The sequence below is a fragment of the Hydra viridissima genome, unplaced genomic scaffold (genome assembly GCF_058129835.1).
Source record: "Hydra viridissima isolate aposymbiotic clone 2 unplaced genomic scaffold, HvirCarnegie_v1 scaffold_3, whole genome shotgun sequence".
NCBI lineage: Eukaryota > Metazoa > Cnidaria > Hydrozoa > Anthoathecata > Hydridae > Hydra > Hydra viridissima.
Genome location: NW_028324302.1, coordinates 12,245,715 through 12,265,000, shown reverse-complemented (window position 1 = coordinate 12,265,000; position 19,286 = coordinate 12,245,715). Strand labels below are relative to the sequence as shown.

The following is a 19,286-nucleotide window of genomic DNA, read 5'->3' as shown; positions in this document are numbered from 1 at the left end:
AAATAGTTATATATACGTTTTTATTAGATAAAATAGAAAGGATTTAAGTTTTATTTAGATAAAGTAGAAAGGATTTAAATTTTTATTAGATAAATTAGAAAGGATTTAAATTTTTATCAGAAAAAGTAGAAAGGATTTTATTCTTTTAAATCGTTTGTATTTTGTTTGTTTTAGCTTTTCTTTCAGCATTTTTATTTTTGCTATTTTAATTTTTAGAAAGAAAATAGGGGTGTGGATGTTATTTAAAGTTACACTAATGCTACTTCCATAAAATGGTTATTACTACTTTGAAATTTCTGTGATGCTTTTAATTATTTTTGTTCTTTTTTAGAAAATTTAGAAAAATAAATTAAAATTTTGTGCCAACACTGACATGGCATGTCACATGTTGTTGTATGTAAAGGTTAAATTTTGTTATGAGGATTACAGTTCTTATGAAAAAAAAAAAAGAAGGTAAAGAGTATTGTTTGTAAATATATATTTTGTATCTTTTTAAATTTTCTCGCATCATTTTTAAAACTTTTGTTTGCACACGTTTATTGTTTGCATATATGCTTATTTGATATGTATGTGTATTTGGTAATAAGTGCTTTATAGTTGTTTTATCAATGTGTTTTTATAATAATGTAAAGTGTTTTTATTGCTTGTGTATGTATTATATGTGTTATATAATTGTTTTAAAAATGTGTTTAAATATGTATATAAGGAATATATTTAACCTTATATACATATTTAAACACATTTATTGTGTTTATAGTTGGTACATATGTTTATATTATGTTGTTTCTGTGTTTTCAAAGTGCTGTGACTTGGTAAACATCTACCTGAAAATCAATTATTGTATTTTAGAGAAGGAGCAGAACAAATGGCTTTAGATTGTGCAGCTCAATGTGATACGCACCTAACAGCATGGTTTAAGTTAAATACTGAAAATGAAAGAGCACATTGCTATTCTTATGTAGACATTCCTTATCACTTTATATTTGATGATAAACATTGTAAATGGAAGGTTAGACAAAGGGGTGGTAATAAAGCGATAGTAAGAATGGATAAAGTTAATCCAACTGGAGAATTGTTTTTTCTTAAACTCTTACTTTTGCAAGCAAAAGGAGCAACATCTTGGGAGGATGTGCGTACTGTTAATGGTATTGTCCTTGAAACGTTTCGTGAAGCATGTGTTTTGAAAGAATTGTTGTAAGATGACACTGAATGGCAGAATACTCTTTCTGAGGCAGTTTTAACAAGTACGCCAAAGCAAATTAGACAGTTGTTTTCAATTATTTTGACCTTTTGTGAATCTGACAATCCTTTACATCTCTGGAATACATGCAAAGCTTTTATGATGGAAGATTTCATTCACCGCTCAATCCCACTTCTAATAGCTGAACAAGCTACTCTTCATCAAATTGAAAAGATTATTAATCAAAGTGGTAAAATGCAGACTGATTACAATCTGCCTGTTATTGATGAGTTTATTGGCTTAAATCTAGAAAATTTTGATGAAAATGTTCAACAACTGAAATAGTAGAATTGTGTACAAACACAACCAGCTGAAATAGTAGAATTGTGTGTAAAATGTTCTTTGCATTGGCAATGGGTGCAGAAGTTTGCATTAACTGAAAATATGAGAGTACAAGATGGGGAAGGTGAATTTTCCCAATGGCTACTAAAACTTGGGAATGGAACAATACCTGTCAAAAAGGAGGATCCTTTTAAAGGATGCATTAAAATACCAAATCAGTGCATTATTAGAGAAAAATACCAAATCAGTGCATTATTAGAGAAAATGAATCAGTTGTTGAAAATATTTTTGGAGATGCTGATCAAAATGATTATTCTAAAGGCGTGATTTTAACACCAACTAATGTTGATTCATTATCAATGAAGAAGTGCTTGAATGTCTGCCGGGTGAGGTCAAAATTTATTTAAGTGCTGATCAAATTGATACAGATGACCTTAATGAAAAAAATAAAGAAATAATGTTGAGTTTTTGAACAGCTTAACTCCTTCAGGTATGCTACCTCATTGTTAAAAATTGAAATTTGGTTGTGTAATTATGCTACTTAGAAATTTAGATCTAAAAGCTGGGTTATGTAATGGTACTCGAATGAAAGTTTGTGCTCTTTAAAATAATTATATTGATGCAGAGGTTTTGACAGGTGTTTCTGGTGGTTAATGGGTTTTTGTTCCTCGAATTCAGTTGGCTCCATCAGATTCTAATTTACCTTTTGTTCTGAAACGTCGTCAGTTTCCTGTCAGATTGGCTTATTCAATGACAATTAATAAAAGTCAAGGTCAAACATTTGATAGAGTTAGGGTATATCTCAAAAAACCGTGTTTCTCTCATGGTCAACTATATGTTGCATGTTCAAGAACTCTAAGGCATTTAATAGTTTGTTTTTCAAAATTGATAAACATCTCATTCAAGGTATGGTAGGTGAAAAGTGTTACACAAATAATGTTATATTTTTTTTATTACTTTAATATTTTTTTCATAGTTTTTGATAAATATACCTGTCATTTAATATGTTTTAATGTGTTATATGAAACCATATTTGTTTATAGCTGTATATATGTTTAAATTATGTTGTTTCCATGTTTTCAAAGTGGTGTGATTTGGCATTATATTGAGCAATATTGATAATGTGTATGGGAGATTATGCAACCTTGATCTTTAAATCTAGGGTGTTTTAATGTCCTAAATTTGAAGTAATTGAATAACTAATATTGAATATAAAAACAAATATACTTTTATGTAGTTATATGTTTAGTAAAAAGATAAATATATAGTTAACTTTAAATTGGTTTTCTACTTTTGCCTTTCATATTTTAATTTGGTTTGTTATTTTCGCTGGATTTTAGGATCAAGGGTGTAAATATTCTATTGTTATGTGTTATTGTTGTGATGTTTTGTGTTGATAGACTGCTTGGCTTACCTTCATGTTGGTGTCTATTGTTAAAAATGAATAGCAGGTAGTTTCATTATTGGAACTTGCTGCTTTTATTTATTTACTAAAAGCTGAGACAACATTATGCTAAAAATGCAATTTATATCTTAATTTGATTTTTTTTTAAAGTATTGTTAATCCTTTTGTACTTCCAAATAGATCTTATAGTTACATTTTCGATAAATGTTTATATTAACTGCCATGTCAAAATAGGTTACTATAAATAGGTAAATCGATTTTCAGTTTTTATGTGGTTTTTTCTTTCTTTAAGATTTACGATTGACGCATTTATACGATTTATAAAAAGAAAACCTGATTACCTTTTATTGTAAATTTTTTGTCAGTTAAAATGATATAAATAGATGCAATTAGTTCAATTTTTTTTTATTTTCTCTATTTTATGCCTAATAATATTTGTTGTACGGGATCTTTTTAAACGGGGGGTGAATATTGTAGGGGATCTTTTTAAACGGGGGTTGAATATTGTAGTTTTGCGCATTTGTCAAATATCGAGTTACTTAAATCTTATGAGGTGTTTAACTAATTAATTAGCTTAATTTTGAGGAAAGAAAAAATGCTTATATATGTTAAATTCTTAAATCATTCTTTCACATTTTATTATTCTGGTAAAAGGTTTTCATCAAAAACTTGATTACTCTTCATAAAAATAGATCTATTCTCCTGACCACCATTAAGACAAAAACGGGGAAGGGAGGTCCTTTATTAGTGTAAGAGAATTAAATTTCGAGTAACAAAAGGAATTTTTAGTAAATGGTAGCAAATTACCGTTTATTAAAAACTGTTGAAACAAAGAGGCCATATATAAAAATGGTCAGATTAGTGCCATAAATAGTAATGGTCAAATGTTCAGTTAATTTTAATTTATTTAGTTGTGTGCATTTAACGTTTTAAAGACAATTTCCTTTTATAAAGAATCATGTATCAAGGGGATACCAAAAAATTAATAGTTAATGTATAATTAACGTTCGCTTAATATTACTCTTATTAATTAAAGTTCATGTTATAAAAAATATAACAAAAATTTAGCTTTTTTCGTCTATTTAAAGCATGATGAAGTGCTATTATTTTCTGTCAGTAACTAAAAACGTATTGTTTTGAACTTAGTAATGTTGAGGAAAATGGTTCTGCCTTACACTGATATGACATGTCAGTTTAAAATTTCTCAAATAATGTTAAATAATTGGTAAATTATTTTACCTCCATACTTTTTATTTTAATTTTACAGATGGTTTAATTTTTTAAATTTGAAGGCGTTTTTCTAAAAGGGTATTAGTAATGGTTTCGCAACTTTAAATTGTGGAAAACAGCCACCATAAATTAACGGACCGACCATAACCCCTATTACGGGTTGCTTTTTGCTAGTTACAATAAATACGCAATATGTTGTGAATAAGCTAAAAGAAATTTATGGAAAACGAAGGATGGAAATTTTTTTTTAACATCACCACTAATTCTAACTGAACCTGTCATCATTTGTTTCATTGGAAAGTGAATCCAGTCTTTTCAAAAAAAAAAGAAAACGTGGCATTTGTTTTTTGCCGAAAGGAAGTTAAAAACAATAAACATAATGTTCAAAAATAATTTTAGTATGCAAAATTTAGTGAAAAACGTAATTAAGGAATAAGTAAAAAACATAACTAAGGAAAACCAATGTAGTGTGAAATCCAAGGCGATGTTTAATTACAGCAACAAGACAAGATTCCTAACTACTCCATCAAATACATGTAAATGTAGAGGTATAGACTAAGGGTCTGCGTATCGTTTCTGCATAGTTATCATTCCGATATGATAGCGGAAAAATCATCGGATTGACGAGAGTTCCGGTGTATACCAAGATTTTAACTAACTACAATACCGAATAAAATTTTTTTACCAATTTTTGTCGTAATTATTCCAACGACACTTTTTTTTTCCACAATCGAATCGAAATGATAACAATACGGATATAAAACAATACGTAGACCCTTAGTTTAGACAAAAGTTGTATATTTTTTTCACTGGAAATTAAACTGCAACTGATTACCTAGTAAATTCTTTCATTTCTTTTAATCAGCTGCTCCTACGTTGTATCATACTTCACCATTTGTTGATTAACATAACATTCTGTTAACTGCTGTTAACACTGGTTTTTACAAAATGTTTTACTGAACCTTATATTTACTCCTGTGACTGTAACGAAAGTTATTCACTATTGTTACAAGCTAAGTTTTTTTCGATCGTAGCATTTGTTTGCCATCTTAATATTTTAAGCTGTTTATTTTTTACATTTCATTTTAAATGTTTCTGCCGGAATTAAAAGTAATTTTACGGGAGAAATCGACAATTATGAGAGTACCTTTTTTTCTTTCTCAAAAGTGAATGAAAAAGGTGAATAGGTGTGCAAAATCACACATGACGTTTAAATTTCTAAAGGTTTATGATACTTGGTCAGTTTTAAGTGACAATTCTATATACCTCTCAATAACGTTTACGTGTATTTAAAAATAAACATTATTACTAAACCTTTATGCAAATCTCCGACGAGCTTTATGCAGATCAGTTTTACTATATTATTTTATAGGATTTCACTCAAACCGAAGTTTCTTTTCTCATAAGAAAACATTTAGACTTAAGTCTCTAAAATGGCTTAAACGAAACTTTGTTTATGAAATGTTTTAAGAATTAATAAATTACGATTATTTTAGAGTGATGACATCAATAGAAATTTTGCAATTGTAAAATGAAAGAAAATAATTCAAAAACTTAATTTTTATCATTCGTAAAGGGAAAAATAATTACAACCCAGTGAGCATTATTTAAATTTTTTACTATTACTTTATTGACATAAGATTTTTAGAAGGGTTGAAGGGCGGGGTTAATTTCAGGAGCTTTTTTCATGTGAACTATGCGAAGAATTAGAAGGAACTATTTTCAGGAATAAGTTAAATTATTAAGTTAACACACCTTTTGATAAAATGAACTGAAAGAAAAGACAAAAGTTATAAAAATTGTCTGCTTACTTTTTAAACAAATACAAACATTTAGAAACAGTTTTGACTAAAAGATGACATTCTCTGACAAGTTATTAGCAAATAACACATATTTTTAAATAGAGGCTTTTAGCAAACTGATGACACTGCCATTTACAATGAGAGACATTTTATATGAAGGAAAAAAAGAATAAATAGATATACCATTTGTTAGCTCTACAATATAAAAATAAAACTCCAAAAGTTAATTCAAAAATAAAGAAACACAATGAAAAAAAATATATAACAATAACTCAGACTATACACAAGAGATTTTTTTTTTATTGCATAACAAAAATAGTAATTCATATATGTATAAAAATATGAAACTCAATAGTTACAAACATTTTTGTTAAACTCTGAAGAATGAAAAGTAAAGAAAAAAGTTGCAAATGTTTTACAATTTTTACAGTACTTAATATTAAATCTTAATTGGACTTGTTTTATAACAGTTAACTAGATAGTTTAAGTTCATAATATATACAAATATAAAACAATATGCATTTTATGAAATACACAATTATTTTTTGTTCTCAGTATATCTGTAAATATCTGATTAGTAAGTTTATTGATTTGCTTGTTTAACTTCAGACAATACTGAATACAATTTCATGAAATTGAAGAACAGTCATTTTTCTCAAATATTTTTACCCAAACAGATACTGGAAAAACTGAGGCTTTATCCTTTGTTTCCCAATGCTCTTCATCTTTATTTTCAAGTGTATTTGGTATTGAAACAATAAAAAATGAATTTGGAGCAAGAAGAACCTCTAATACAGTTTGAGCATATAAAAAAGTGTCAGAATGAGTATTACTGAATTTGTAAGACCAATTTTCTTTTTCCATATCTTTTACTGTATTTGTGAGTGAAGGGGCAACAATAAGGTCAAAACTACTATCATTAGTTTCAGTATCATAACATTGCAATAGCATACCGGAAATGTATTGAGGTTTAATTGCAAAATATGCAACTTCCCAATTTTTCAAGCCTTCTTTTTGCTGTCGAAATTGAAAGCGAGTCCAATTTTTATAGTTTTGGCAGTTTTCATTTTCTTTGGAATAAATTTTATTCTTCTCTATACAATTGACACAAAAACATTTTGTTAACTTATTTTCTAAAGATACAAATGTGTCACGTATATTAAATGCTGATAAAAATCTTGAACATTGGCGAAAGTAACTACAGTCATTTAAGTAGGGTAATTTAAAATCAGTAACTTCACTTTTAGAACATCTTTTTGAATTCTTTTCTTCTTTGACAGACAAAGAAATTTTACGAGGTGCAACAACAACTTTTGAGCACGGTAATGAAGCCATGTCTTTACATGTTTTATGAACACTCATGTTACAGTCTTCACACTTTAAACCTTGGTTAAAAAAACCCCAGAGAAACTGATTACAATTATCACACCATTTTGGATGTTTGTATGAGGCCATTTTAAAAGAATGAGGTTTGCAGTAGGGTTCTTTTTTTTCAGTGTTAGAAATCTTGTTATTCAAGCTGCTAAATAATTCCAAAAGATCAGTCACAAGTTCTGAGACTGTGGAAAATTCTTTATTACCTTTTTCAACTTTAAACTTATATGTTACTGGGTTGACAACTAATTTCACATGATGTATATTGGTATAATTGAATGCCAATGTATACTCGTGTAAACGAGATTGGGAAAAACTTTCTCGTACAAGATACCGTCCAACTTTTCCATCTAGAAGTCTTTTTTCCTCTTCCTTAGATAGCTTGCCGTGAAATTCTTCACCAAAGTAAGGTGGTTTATCTGGAGGAGATACAGTACATGCCACTTTGATTGGTTCTAACTTGGCACTTTCTTGAAGACGTGCTAGCATTAGTTTTAAACTATCGTATCCATTTTTATTGTTAATTTCGTTTTCATCAGCTTTTGAATTGCTCATTTTTTTCTGATTTTTTAGTGAATTTAATAGTAAAGGAACAAAATAATTTAAGAGCAGCACTTCTTTCTGTTGAAGGGAATTTTTCTTTTTTAGTCGATAATAAGTGTACTGAAACCGATCTTAACTCTTTCAAACATAAGACCTGCTTTCCACTAGTCAATTTGGTACACAAAAGGTTTCCGTTTCGATGTTTCAGACCTAATAAAAGAAAACAAATAGGTTTTATACATGCTTTCAGGGTAAGATAAAAACAAAAGCAAAAAAAAAAAAAAAAAAAAAGAAATGAAAAAGAAAAGAAACTCATTCACCCAAATTTAGTGTGACTGTAAATATTGGTTTTAAAATTGACAAAAATGAAACATACTGGCTTACTGGCTTGAGAGTCTATCCCAAAATAACCATTTGGTTTCATCATTCCTTTATAGTGTTATCTCATTATTTATTTAAAAAAGTTGTTTTCTTTTCATAAATATTCATTTTTTATAAAGAATTTGTTTTCCTTACACTTTCAATTAAATAAATGAACAAGTTAAAAGCAATTTTTCAATAATCAGAAGAACCTATGGATGGTTTCCGATGGGAACTATCTATTGTTCATTTGTTTTCTATTGTTTAGAACTTTGTATATATTATAAGGTCTTGTTAATAATTGCTAAAAATTTTATTTTTTACAAAAAGTATTCTATATTACTTAAAATCATTATACTAAATTATAAAAAAATTTGCTCAAGATATCAAAACATAATTAAGAAAATTTGCCGAGCAATGTTTCGCATGCTTTTTAATTTTTAGAATGGGATGAGACTATATTAATGTGTCCATTCTTTTTAATTTATAATTTTAAAGAAACAGGTTATTGAAAGTTCCTATGCTAAAAACTTCTAAAAACTCACAGTTTTTAATCATGAATAAAAATTTGACACTTACGTGTAGGTTAATATTTAATATCACCAATGCGAGACAAGTGTGTTTGCGTTTTAAGGGATGTTCCAATTTAGATTGACAAAATTGTAATTTAAAAAAATATATTTTTAGCGCCAAAAATTCGAAATGAAAAGTTTTCTGTTCGTCCTTTTATATATCTCCTAAATTTTTTATAAAACCAAAATGGTTCAAGGTCGAACGTCTTTTTTCTCAAATCAAAATATTTCCATCAGCGGGCGGTCTTTTGAAGGCACGCGCCACCTTTGTTATTTTAAAGCTGAAACAAATGAATAAAAAGGAAATTAATCTCCTTTTTTCAATTTTTAATTTTTTGAAAAATTTTTTTTTTTTTTTAATTGTATGTTTAATGAATATTTCTCATAAAATGTTGCGTGAAAAAGCAAAACTAAATAAATGATTAAAAAGATAAAAAATTTTGATATGAACAAAAAAAGTTTTATAATTTTGATAAAATCTTAAGTTATTTGAGGTGTTTGAAAATTTTTTTAATAATTTTTACTATGATTACATCTGTTGCATGCTTAAACTATCAATCTTAAAAAACTCAATTGAAGTAAACACGGTCTGAATGGTTATTGTTCTAACTCTTTGTTAAAAATTTTAGTGAGTATTTGGTCAGTGTAGTTGCCAACTTTAGACAAACGTCGCACGAAATAACTTTAAACAAGAAGGTTTAAAAAGACAATTTTAAAAACGAAATTGCTGCATTCCTCAGTGCGCAGTCTTTTACACAGGCAAACACAGAGAACTATTTCAAAGATCTACAAAAGGATCTTTTTGCAAGTCGAAAAAAAACCTCACTGATTTGTTTTAAGAACATTTAGATTTCACACTTTTACACTTTCTTGAAAAAATAGTCATTAAAAGAATTGATAACGAACTAAAGTGATATTAACAGTGTCACGAAACTGAATATGGAAAGTACGAAAATTTTAATGAAACTATTTTGGGATGAATAAAAGAAAGAAGCTACTTGTTATATTTTGATTTCAATCCTATTTTAGCATCAATGACAAATCTTGAAACTAATTAAATTGGAGATAATTTTATTAAATTGGAGATAATTTTATCAAGTTGCATTCACCGATCAGAAGTGTATGTCAGATATTTTAGGTGAATACAAAAAATCTCCAAAACTTATGTTTTGGAATGAAAGATGTGGTTTTTATTAAAAAGTTGTCTAAAAAAAGTATTCCTTATTTATATAATTTATCAAAGCGATGACGTTTAATTTGATATGGTTTTAAAACCATTGGAAACAACAGCCTCTTTTCTTAAAGAATGCAGAGAAAATAACTTTAAACGTGTTAAAAATTCAGCACGAAAGTTTGAACAAGATTTGGAAATGAGCCTGGGTGAAATCTATTTTTTTCCTAAAGATGTAAGCGTGTGAAGAAGAAATACGAGAAGCAGTTTGATAATGAGCATAAGGTTAGACCAATAAAAGAATTGTAGAAAAATAAAAATGTTCATTAATCTGATTTAAAAAATTCAGCACTCGATGGCCTAAAATTCATTCATGAAAAAAAATTTATAAATACTATAACAGAACATAGATTAATGTAAATTAATACATAAATTAATAAATACCATAACGGAACATTATTTAACCCTACTTTTATGTTGGGGTCCAAACGGACCCCACGAGTAGTTTGTTTTTGCATTATATATTTATGTAGTTAGTATTTTTTTTCAAAATTTTATATATCTGTTAAAAATCAGAAGATGTACAAAGACCAAAAAAATATTTTTTGAACATTGCTTCCTTTTTTTAGTTATTTTCAAAATATACATCAATGATGTTGGGGTCCATATGGACCCCAACATAGTTTTTCTTATAAACTTAATTGTTTTTCATAACTTATGCTTTTAAAAACTGTTTTTATTTTTTTATTTGTAACTCAATCTTTTTCTTTGATATTTTTAGATAAATTAGCTATATTTAGATTTCATAACAAATATTAGAACTTATGGCTGAAACTAAAAAAAGAGTTTGTATTAGATACACTGCTGAGCAGGCTCAGGAACTATTGTTTGCATCACTTGATAAAGATTCATCAAGTGAAGAAGAGTTAATATCTGATGATGATGAAGAGGAAGAAGAAGTTGTTGAAGTAACAACAGACAGCTCAGAATATACTGAGTCATCAGATGATGCTGATTTTCAAGTAGATACTCCTGCAATTCCAAAAGTAGAGAATAAGTCAACACCAGTATTAGGAGCTAGAAGATGTAGAACTCGTGGTGGAGTTAGAGGTACTAGCAGTATTTATGGTAAAAATAGTCAAGGGAGAATTAGTTGTGCAAATCAGGTATTAGAAAGAGGAAATATACATAATGATAGAGCTCAGGAAACAAGTCCAGGTGATACTAATGAAATAGTTGAAACTGAAGTGGAAGTTAGCAATACAACAAATGTTTATAAGTGCCCAAAAAGTAATGAAATATGGCAAAAACAAAGACTAAACAATTCTAAAAAATTTGCAGCACAAAACGTCATGAAATTAAAACCAGGATTAACACCATATGCAATAAATATGACAGATTCGATAAATGCTGCTTTTCAACTTTTTTTTACCCCAAAGATCTTCAAGATAATTCTAACTAAATCAAACAAAGAAGGTGAAGTTGTTTTTAAAGAAAAGTGGGCACCAATATCTGAGGATGAACTAAATGGGTTTCTTGGACTTTTATTTTTAGCAGGTGTTTATCGATCAGCAGGTGAAGCTACAGAGAAGCTATGGGACATTAGTGATGGCCGGCAGATTTTTCGTTCTGTAATGAGTTGTGAGCGTTTTCATACCATTTCAAGAGTTTTGAGATTTGATGACAAAGCAACTCGATTATTAAGACGCAGCAATGACAAACTTGCACCTATTCGTGAGGTTTTTGACATTTGGGTACAAACACTTTCAAATAGTTTTAGACCATATGAAAATGTTACTGTTGATGAACAGCTGGTTCCATTTCGTGGACGTTGTTCTTTTAGACAATATATAAAATCCAAACCAGCTAAATATGGGTTAAAGGTATGGTTATTGTGTGATTCTAGTATCAGCTATGTCTTGAATGCACAAATTTATACTGGTCGTGTTCATGGGGATGGCCCAGAAAGGAATCAAGGGCAACGAGTAGTACATGATTTAGTTGAAGTCATAAAAGGATCTGGAAGAAATGTTACAATGGACAACTTTTTCACATCTGTAACACTTGCACAAGAACTTTTGGAGAAAAAATTAAGTCTAGTTGGAACGATGCGCAAAAATAAAAAAGAAATTCCTACAGAATTTTTACCTGCTCGAACACGAGAAGTCTACTCTTCGTTGTTTGGTCACCAAGAACAATTGACTTTAGTCTCATATGTCCCAAAGAAAGGAAAGTCAGTCATTCTGCTGAGTACCAATCATCGTGATGCAGAGTTATCAAACCGCCCTGACAAAAAACCACAGATAATTCTGGACTATAATTCAACGAAGGGGGGAGTAGATACTCTTGACCAAATGGTCTCTACTTTTTCTACAAAGAGAATGACCCGCAGGTAATTATAAATATAGCAATACTCTATATAAATTTATGAAATCTATTATTTATTTGTCTATTTTTTTTAATTCAGGTGGCCTATGGTAATCTTTTACAACATCCTAGACATATCTGCTGTTAATGCCTTTGTAATTTGGATGCATTTAAATCCTACATGGAATAAACAGAAGACGCATCGCAGAAGATTGTTTTTAAAAGAACTCGGTAAATCTCTGGTAGCAAACCAACTCCAGTCAAGACTGTTACTTCCAAATTTGTCTTTAAACTTACACGATTCTATTTGCAAGTCACTTGCAAATATTTCATCACGAAATGTTGTATTAAGTTCTTCAATGTCGTTCAACGATCCACAAAATAACACAAAAAGAAGCAATGATGAAAATAAAGCAAAAGATAATAGTAATTTTGGTGTGAAAAGAAAACGAGGTAGATGCAAGCTCTGTAATAGATCACTTGATAAAAAAGTTCGAACTACTTGTAATAAATGTAACAATTTTGTATGCTGTACACACAGCAAAATTCTTTGTGAACACTGTGCAAAGTAAACCATACATGCATATATATATATATATATATATATATATATATATGTATGTATGTATTTATGTTTAGATTTTTTTCTGTTGATAACAAAGTAATGTTTTATTTTTGGTAAAACAGAATAAAATTATCTTTTTTAATCTTTTTAAACAAAAAATTATTTTATTAAAAACATAATTATTTAGTTGGGGTCCGTATGGACCCCAACGTAACAAGTGCAAGTCAGTTAGCGACGGCATAGTAGGGTTAAACATGGAACGGTTAAAAATATAACCACCTATGTCTTACAAAATAATCAATTAAGCATCGGCATTTGATTTTTCGGTTTTAAACGACTAATAACGAATAAAGTTCCAAATTCTATATCAATCTTTTAAGATAATTAAATTTTCTGAAGTTATTTGAATAAAACTCTTTTTTTTTTAATTTTTAGTGTGACATGTCTCTACTCATTCGTAAAATTGTTTGTTTAAATCGGTTTTAATCAAATAGCAATTCTGTGCAATGTCTTGAAGGGTCGAAACAAATTAACATAAGTTTTGCTATTTTTTTCTGAAATCCTTTAACTTTGTATGTCTAAGGTTACAAATCATTTAAATTTAGATTTATTTTTAGTAGTTTATTCGTTATTATTCAATAAAAACCGAAAAACCAAACGCTGATGCTTATAACTCACATGTCAAATGTCAAAAAACAAGAAACTTCAAGCAAAACAATTATAAAACATAGGATTTTCTAAAACGAAGCAAAACTGAATATAATTTGACACAACAGAAGTAAAAAGTTTGTGAAATCTGATAGAATTAATTGATTACTTCAGCAAATGGATTAATGTTAAACCTTTTTTTAAGAAAGCTGTGAGATCTGTTCCATTGCTTATAATTACGAAATGAGAGTTACATCAAAGAATAAGCATCGGAGTTTTGGTTGTTTGGTTTTTAACGAATAATAACGAACAATAACGAAAAATAACGAAGAAGTTTCTAAATCAGTTTTTCGAGTAAGTCGAGTTTAATTCTCTTTTATTTGTTTAAAACAGTTTTCGGTGAAACAAGTTTTAAATTTATCCGTAAATTTTTTATTTAAAATCTGTTGTAAAAACAAGCTTAATAATTTAATCAAATAGCAATTCTGTGCAATGCCTTGAAAAGTTGAAACAAACTAACATGAGGTATCTCTAAATATATAAATTATCTTCCATTCAATTTATTTCCAATGGCTGATGTAAAAGCTTGTACTTCATTCGTTTTTATTTGTTAAAAACCAAACGCCAATGCTTACAAAAAAACTGGATGTTGAAAAATGTTACTGGCAAACTTTTAAACAAAAGGACTTAATCAGTTTATCTTTGTAAAAAACCAAAGCATCAAAAACTTTGAATTGTTGAGAAAGCTTCCAGTGAAAGAATTATGGTTCAGCCTAAACTTCATATCTAAAATGTTTGGGACTGATAAAAAACAAAACATACCGACAGGGTACATTAACTTATCGTCTTGGTCTAATAAAATGCACAGAATTAAAGGAGTTAATTTTTTAAAGGAGTTAATTTTTTAAAGGCAAGAAAAGTTTTAATCCATTTGTACAACCAAAATAAATGAAGAAAAAACTTTTATGAATAAGACAATCATAAAATACAAATGCAGAGATAATTGAATGTACTTTATTTATGGGTAGTATATAGCTTCATTTATGAGTAGTACATTGCTTCATATATGTAGCTTCATAGCTTCATCTATGGGTTGTATGTAGAAAGTATGAAGAGTCAAAATGATTACCAAAGCAGTTTAACACTTAGTGCATTAGATTAACATTCTTCTTAACAATTCGATTGATCCAGGGAGACTAAAATTATCATTTAAAAGAGTATCAAAATACCCTGAGCAGATCATAAATCAAAGAGTTCAACATTTGTTTCACAGGACAAGTACCTTACCTTTATACATAGTGTTTAAGACGGAACACACGTGAGACTCATGGTGCAATGCTGGTCCAAAAGATGAACGATACAACCAATCAAGTTCTGATGGGTTTGATATGTTTTTCTGACTGGTTCAACACAGTTATACAAAGACAGTCTATTGGAAATGCGACTTTTAGAAGTAATTTTCTTACATTATATAATTTATCTTAAGATGGGTCACTTTGGAAATTTAGATATCCTGTCATTGTTAGTATATATAAAAAAGATATTCTTTTATTATTAAGTATAATTGTGAATACAAGTATATTTTTCTGTTACAAACTTTAATTCTGCAATAGATTTTCATATGTAAATAGAAATTTTAAAAATGTTCTACACCTTTTATGTTTATGCATAAATCTTCTTTTATACTTACCAAATTTATATCAAAATGAGACCAAAAGTGTGCCAACTTTAAAAAAAGTGTTAGACGTGAAACTTAAACAACGAGATTCTTATCACAGCAGGAAGAGCAAGTTGTTGATAGAAACTGTGACAAGCTTTTGTGTTCTGACCAAATGACAAAGCTCCTTTACAAACTCAGAAGGTTTAACATTCTGAGTTTGTTTAGGAGGCATTCCGTCCTAAGGAAGAATTCCCCTGTATATGTGCCAATTTTGAAGGTAATCCAAGGACGCTAAATAATTTAGAATACTTTGTTTGAAATTTTATCTACCTTAAAAAAATTCTTCATATGAAACTGGTACAATTGCATCAATTTTATTTAACAATCTGTTAATACATTAAACCTCACAGAGCCAAACTTGATTTAAAAAAAACCTTATATAAACAAACTTGATTTGAAAGAAATAAAACTGTGCCGCATATTTTTCATCAGTTGGTTCGCTGTTTCATTTCCACTTGTATTGATATCAATATTATAAAGATTTTGGCACCGATTTTTTATCAGAAATATCTGTTTTTTGGGTAATGGTTTTTTGGGTAATGGTTAATAAAATAAGTTGCATGCAATGTTGAATAAATGTTATTCACTGTATACCTGTTATCGATTAGTGAACCAGTGAAAGTAGATATTTTACATGTGCAGGCTGAACTAAAAAAAAAGAAGTTGAACAGCCTCCTGATATTCATAGTCAATCAGCTATCAAAAACTGAAACAAAATTACACTGCACTGTAACAAGATAATGAAAATTCATCATGTGAAACTGGTACAAATAAAAATCAAGCTTTTTCAATAACTAATACTTTATTAGACTTTCAAAGGAAGACTTTCATTAGACCTTCATTAGGCCTTCTTTGAAAAAAAGACTTTCATTAGACCTTCTTTGAACCCTGCTAGAGGTATTGGAATGCAAACCCAACGAAAGCCTAGCATTTTTTATAATGGTATTATAATAAAAAAGATACTAGTATTTTGTAAATTTTATCAGCATCCTAAAGTACATACAATACAAACTTGTTTGCCATATTGAAAACTAATTTCCTGCATTCCCATCTTTTTTCTAAAATATCTGTGTGCAGTTAGCAATAAAAATGAACTTAAAAATATTTCATTTATGAAATATTTATTAAGAAGTGCTATTATGGGGTTTGGACAAAATGTATGCTGACAGACAAATTCTTTCCAAACCCCATGATAGCTTTGATGCTTTCATGATTTTATCATGTATCATGATGAGTTATTCACATTGCTCTATTTTGAAGCGAAACAATCTTAGAAAGACAGACGATTCTAGATTATCCCCAAACTTGACTTGCATATTGTAAATGTGAACCAAAAATTGAGTGACATATAGTGATATATAATATTTGCTAACATGCCGTTGGAACGGCTTAATTTGAGAGTAAGGTCATTTATGTGCATTTTGAATGAAAGTTTCTCATCACAACACTAAGATTTACTAAAACAGTTTTAGGCCACTTACCTTGAATAAGTGGCCTAAAACTGTTTTAGTAAATTTTGGAAGATTCTTGTTAATTTTTAGAAAAGTTAGTACATTGCGTCTTAAAGATTACTATTTCTGTTTTTTTAGTATTCAATGAGATTTTGTTTGTTCGAAGCCATTGAACAAGACTGGCTTTATCCTGAATAGTATGTTTTATTTAGTTTTTTGAGAGATTAATATCATCGAAAGATTATGATCATTGATATAGATAATAAAGAGAAGAGGACCTTATATGAATCCCTTAGGAATAACAGTGCAAACACTTTTAATGCCTGAGAAGGTTCCGTTTGAAGTAACAAACTTTTGACGATTGGAAAGGTATGAATTAAACCATAGCAAGAGTATGCCACGTGCACCATAATAGTTAAGCTTTGATAAGAGAATGTCATGGTCTACGGTTACAAGAGCTTTTTGTAAAACAATGAGAACCCCTCAAGTAAGGTTTCCATGTTCTTCTATGATAGTGGAGTTTATATAGTTGAGGGTTTCCTCTTTCGTTATTGGTTGTTATTTGAAAGTTTTATCTAGAATTTAGAATTCTGTTGAATTTTTAAGCAATCGTAGTGAAGAAATTATCAAAATGATTGGAGATCACCACAAACTTTAGGATTAGTTTTGCATTTTTTATTGATGAGAATGGCAGTTATCTTTTATTGATGAGTATACGAACTATTTTTATTTGGCTTTTTTGACATTTATCAACTGTTTCCAAGTGTTTTGTACCTTTCCAAGTGTTTTGTACCTTTCCAAGTGTTTTATACCTTTCAAAGTGTTTTATACCTTTCCAAGTGTTTTATACCTTTCCAAGTGTTTTATATATCATTGATATTGTGGCTAAAAAAATCTGTGCAGTTTTTGTAAAAATTTGTGTAAATTTCTTTTTGCTAAACTTTATAAGATTGCTTATATTATGTTATTATTTAACATAGTGTTAACAATTTATTAAAGATAGTGTGTAAATTATCGTAATTCAAATATCAAGCTGGTTTTGGAGTTAAGCGCAGAGATTCAAACTGAAATGTTTTGTACTGATCACACGTTTCACCTAATTGTTACAAAGATTTCTAATAAGAAAAAATTTCTGAAAGATACTCTAGCAAAGTGTTCCTTATAAGCTGTTCATGTTCACAGAAAAACTCTCCAAAAATGATTAATCAATGAAACATGCAATTTTCTAAAATTGACCAATAAAAAAACTGTTTTGCCAAGTAAAAACTGATGGAATAGTAAATTCTATTCTATGAAGTCAATATTTTATTTAGGAGCTGCACTTAAATGAGATTATAGGGGCTAAGGATTCAAAATTTGAAAAACTTGCTGTAAGTCCCTTGAGTTTACAATGGTTGAAGCCTGTATTCCGATTCTGAAGCAATTTGATTTGTCATCTAAACTTTTATCAGAGCAGAATGAGCCAATACTTTATCAAATCATTCCTTCTTTATTCATAATCCATACAATCATCAACCAAAGTATTTGATTCAAATTAAGGCTGGAATTTTTCAAGAAGAATTTGCAAAAAATCTTATAGAAAACATTTTTTTATAATAATCAAATCAGGGATCAGAGTTGGTTGTGTATTCAATAGCAACATGCTGGATCCATTCACATTAGGCCTACTCTTTAAGAGTTTAGAAAAGTATATAAGTATATAAAGTATAATATTATCCTAGATGTAATTTTAGCAGTTCACAATTTCACTGCAGAATCCGAACCCCTCATTCCTTCAACATTATCTCCAATGTTTGATGAGCAAGAGGATCCAGTTTTTCAAGTTATCAACTCCTAAACAGCTCAGTGGAGCAGTAAACTGGCAAATCCGACCTCAGGATTGAATTATATATCTCAGCACAGCTTTGGCTTCAAGAAACACGTAGATCTTAGAACGGTGGAGACTGAAGGCTAACACTTAACCTCTTCTCGCAAAATTTGATCTGATTCTTTGCATTCCAGCCTCATTGTTTGCATCAGAAAAAGTTTTTTCTGGGTCAAGCGGTACAGTCACATTCAAATCAACAGTCACACACAAACAAACCTTCCTTTAAACAATTTTGACAAGCTTATTTATGTTAGAGAAAATATTGACATTGTCAATCTTTAATTTGTCAGTATTAGATTGATTTATATTCTCAGACAATTACTTTGTTTGTTAAATAACTTTTTTAAAATTTGATAGTTTTGTGGAACTTAGTAGAGTTGTGAAACTCAATCAAAATATTTAAATAAAAATAAAGCTTGACAAACTTTAACTTGAATTATTTGAAAAATTTACTGCTTGACAAAATTGTATCAGAAAACTTGAACAAAATTTTTGAACTCGAAAAGTTCGAACTCGCATGTGCTTACTTTATTTAGTGTTATCAACCTCTGAATCACGATTTTATCTATATAAGAATAATGTCTTTGATGATGTATGAATGTCTTTCAAAAAATGTCCCATAATTTTGTGTCCCAAGACTTAAGCGGTTTGGGTTTACTGTTTATGTTCTTGGATATCACATTAGACTT

General features: G+C 29.0%; 2 protein-coding genes across 8 annotated transcripts; one reads left to right on the top strand and one right to left on the bottom strand.

The window, feature by feature from the left end:
- Positions 1-293: 293 nt before the first annotated feature.
- On the top strand, positions 294-3,325 carry LOC149891047 (uncharacterized). The gene is made up of 2 exons (XM_090083153.1): positions 294-453; positions 850-3,325. Exons 1-2 carry the CDS (start codon positions 374-376, stop codon positions 1,196-1,198), a joined length of 429 nt encoding a protein of 142 aa, XP_089939279.1. The 5' UTR covers positions 294-373; the 3' UTR covers positions 1,199-3,325.
- A 2,622-nt stretch (positions 3,326-5,947) lies between these two features.
- On the bottom strand, positions 5,948-15,477 carry LOC145180352 (uncharacterized). 7 transcript variants are annotated; one of them, XM_090082248.1, is made up of 3 exons: positions 14,847-15,477; positions 14,573-14,755; positions 5,948-8,086 (listed from the first exon to the last, which is right to left on the bottom strand). In XM_090082248.1, exon 3 carries the CDS (start codon positions 7,886-7,888, stop codon positions 6,587-6,589), a length of 1,302 nt encoding a protein of 433 aa, XP_089938374.1. In that variant the 5' UTR covers positions 7,889-8,086; positions 14,573-14,755; positions 14,847-15,477; the 3' UTR covers positions 5,948-6,586. The 7 variants fall into 7 exon arrangements, with proteins under 7 accessions (XP_089938374.1, XP_089938377.1, XP_089938376.1 ...); XM_090082251.1 differs by lacking the exon at positions 14,573-14,755 and having other exon boundaries at positions 15,250-15,287; XM_090082250.1 differs by lacking the exons at positions 14,573-14,755; positions 14,847-15,477 and adding an exon at positions 12,128-12,349.
- Positions 15,478-19,286: the final 3,809 nt, after the last annotated feature.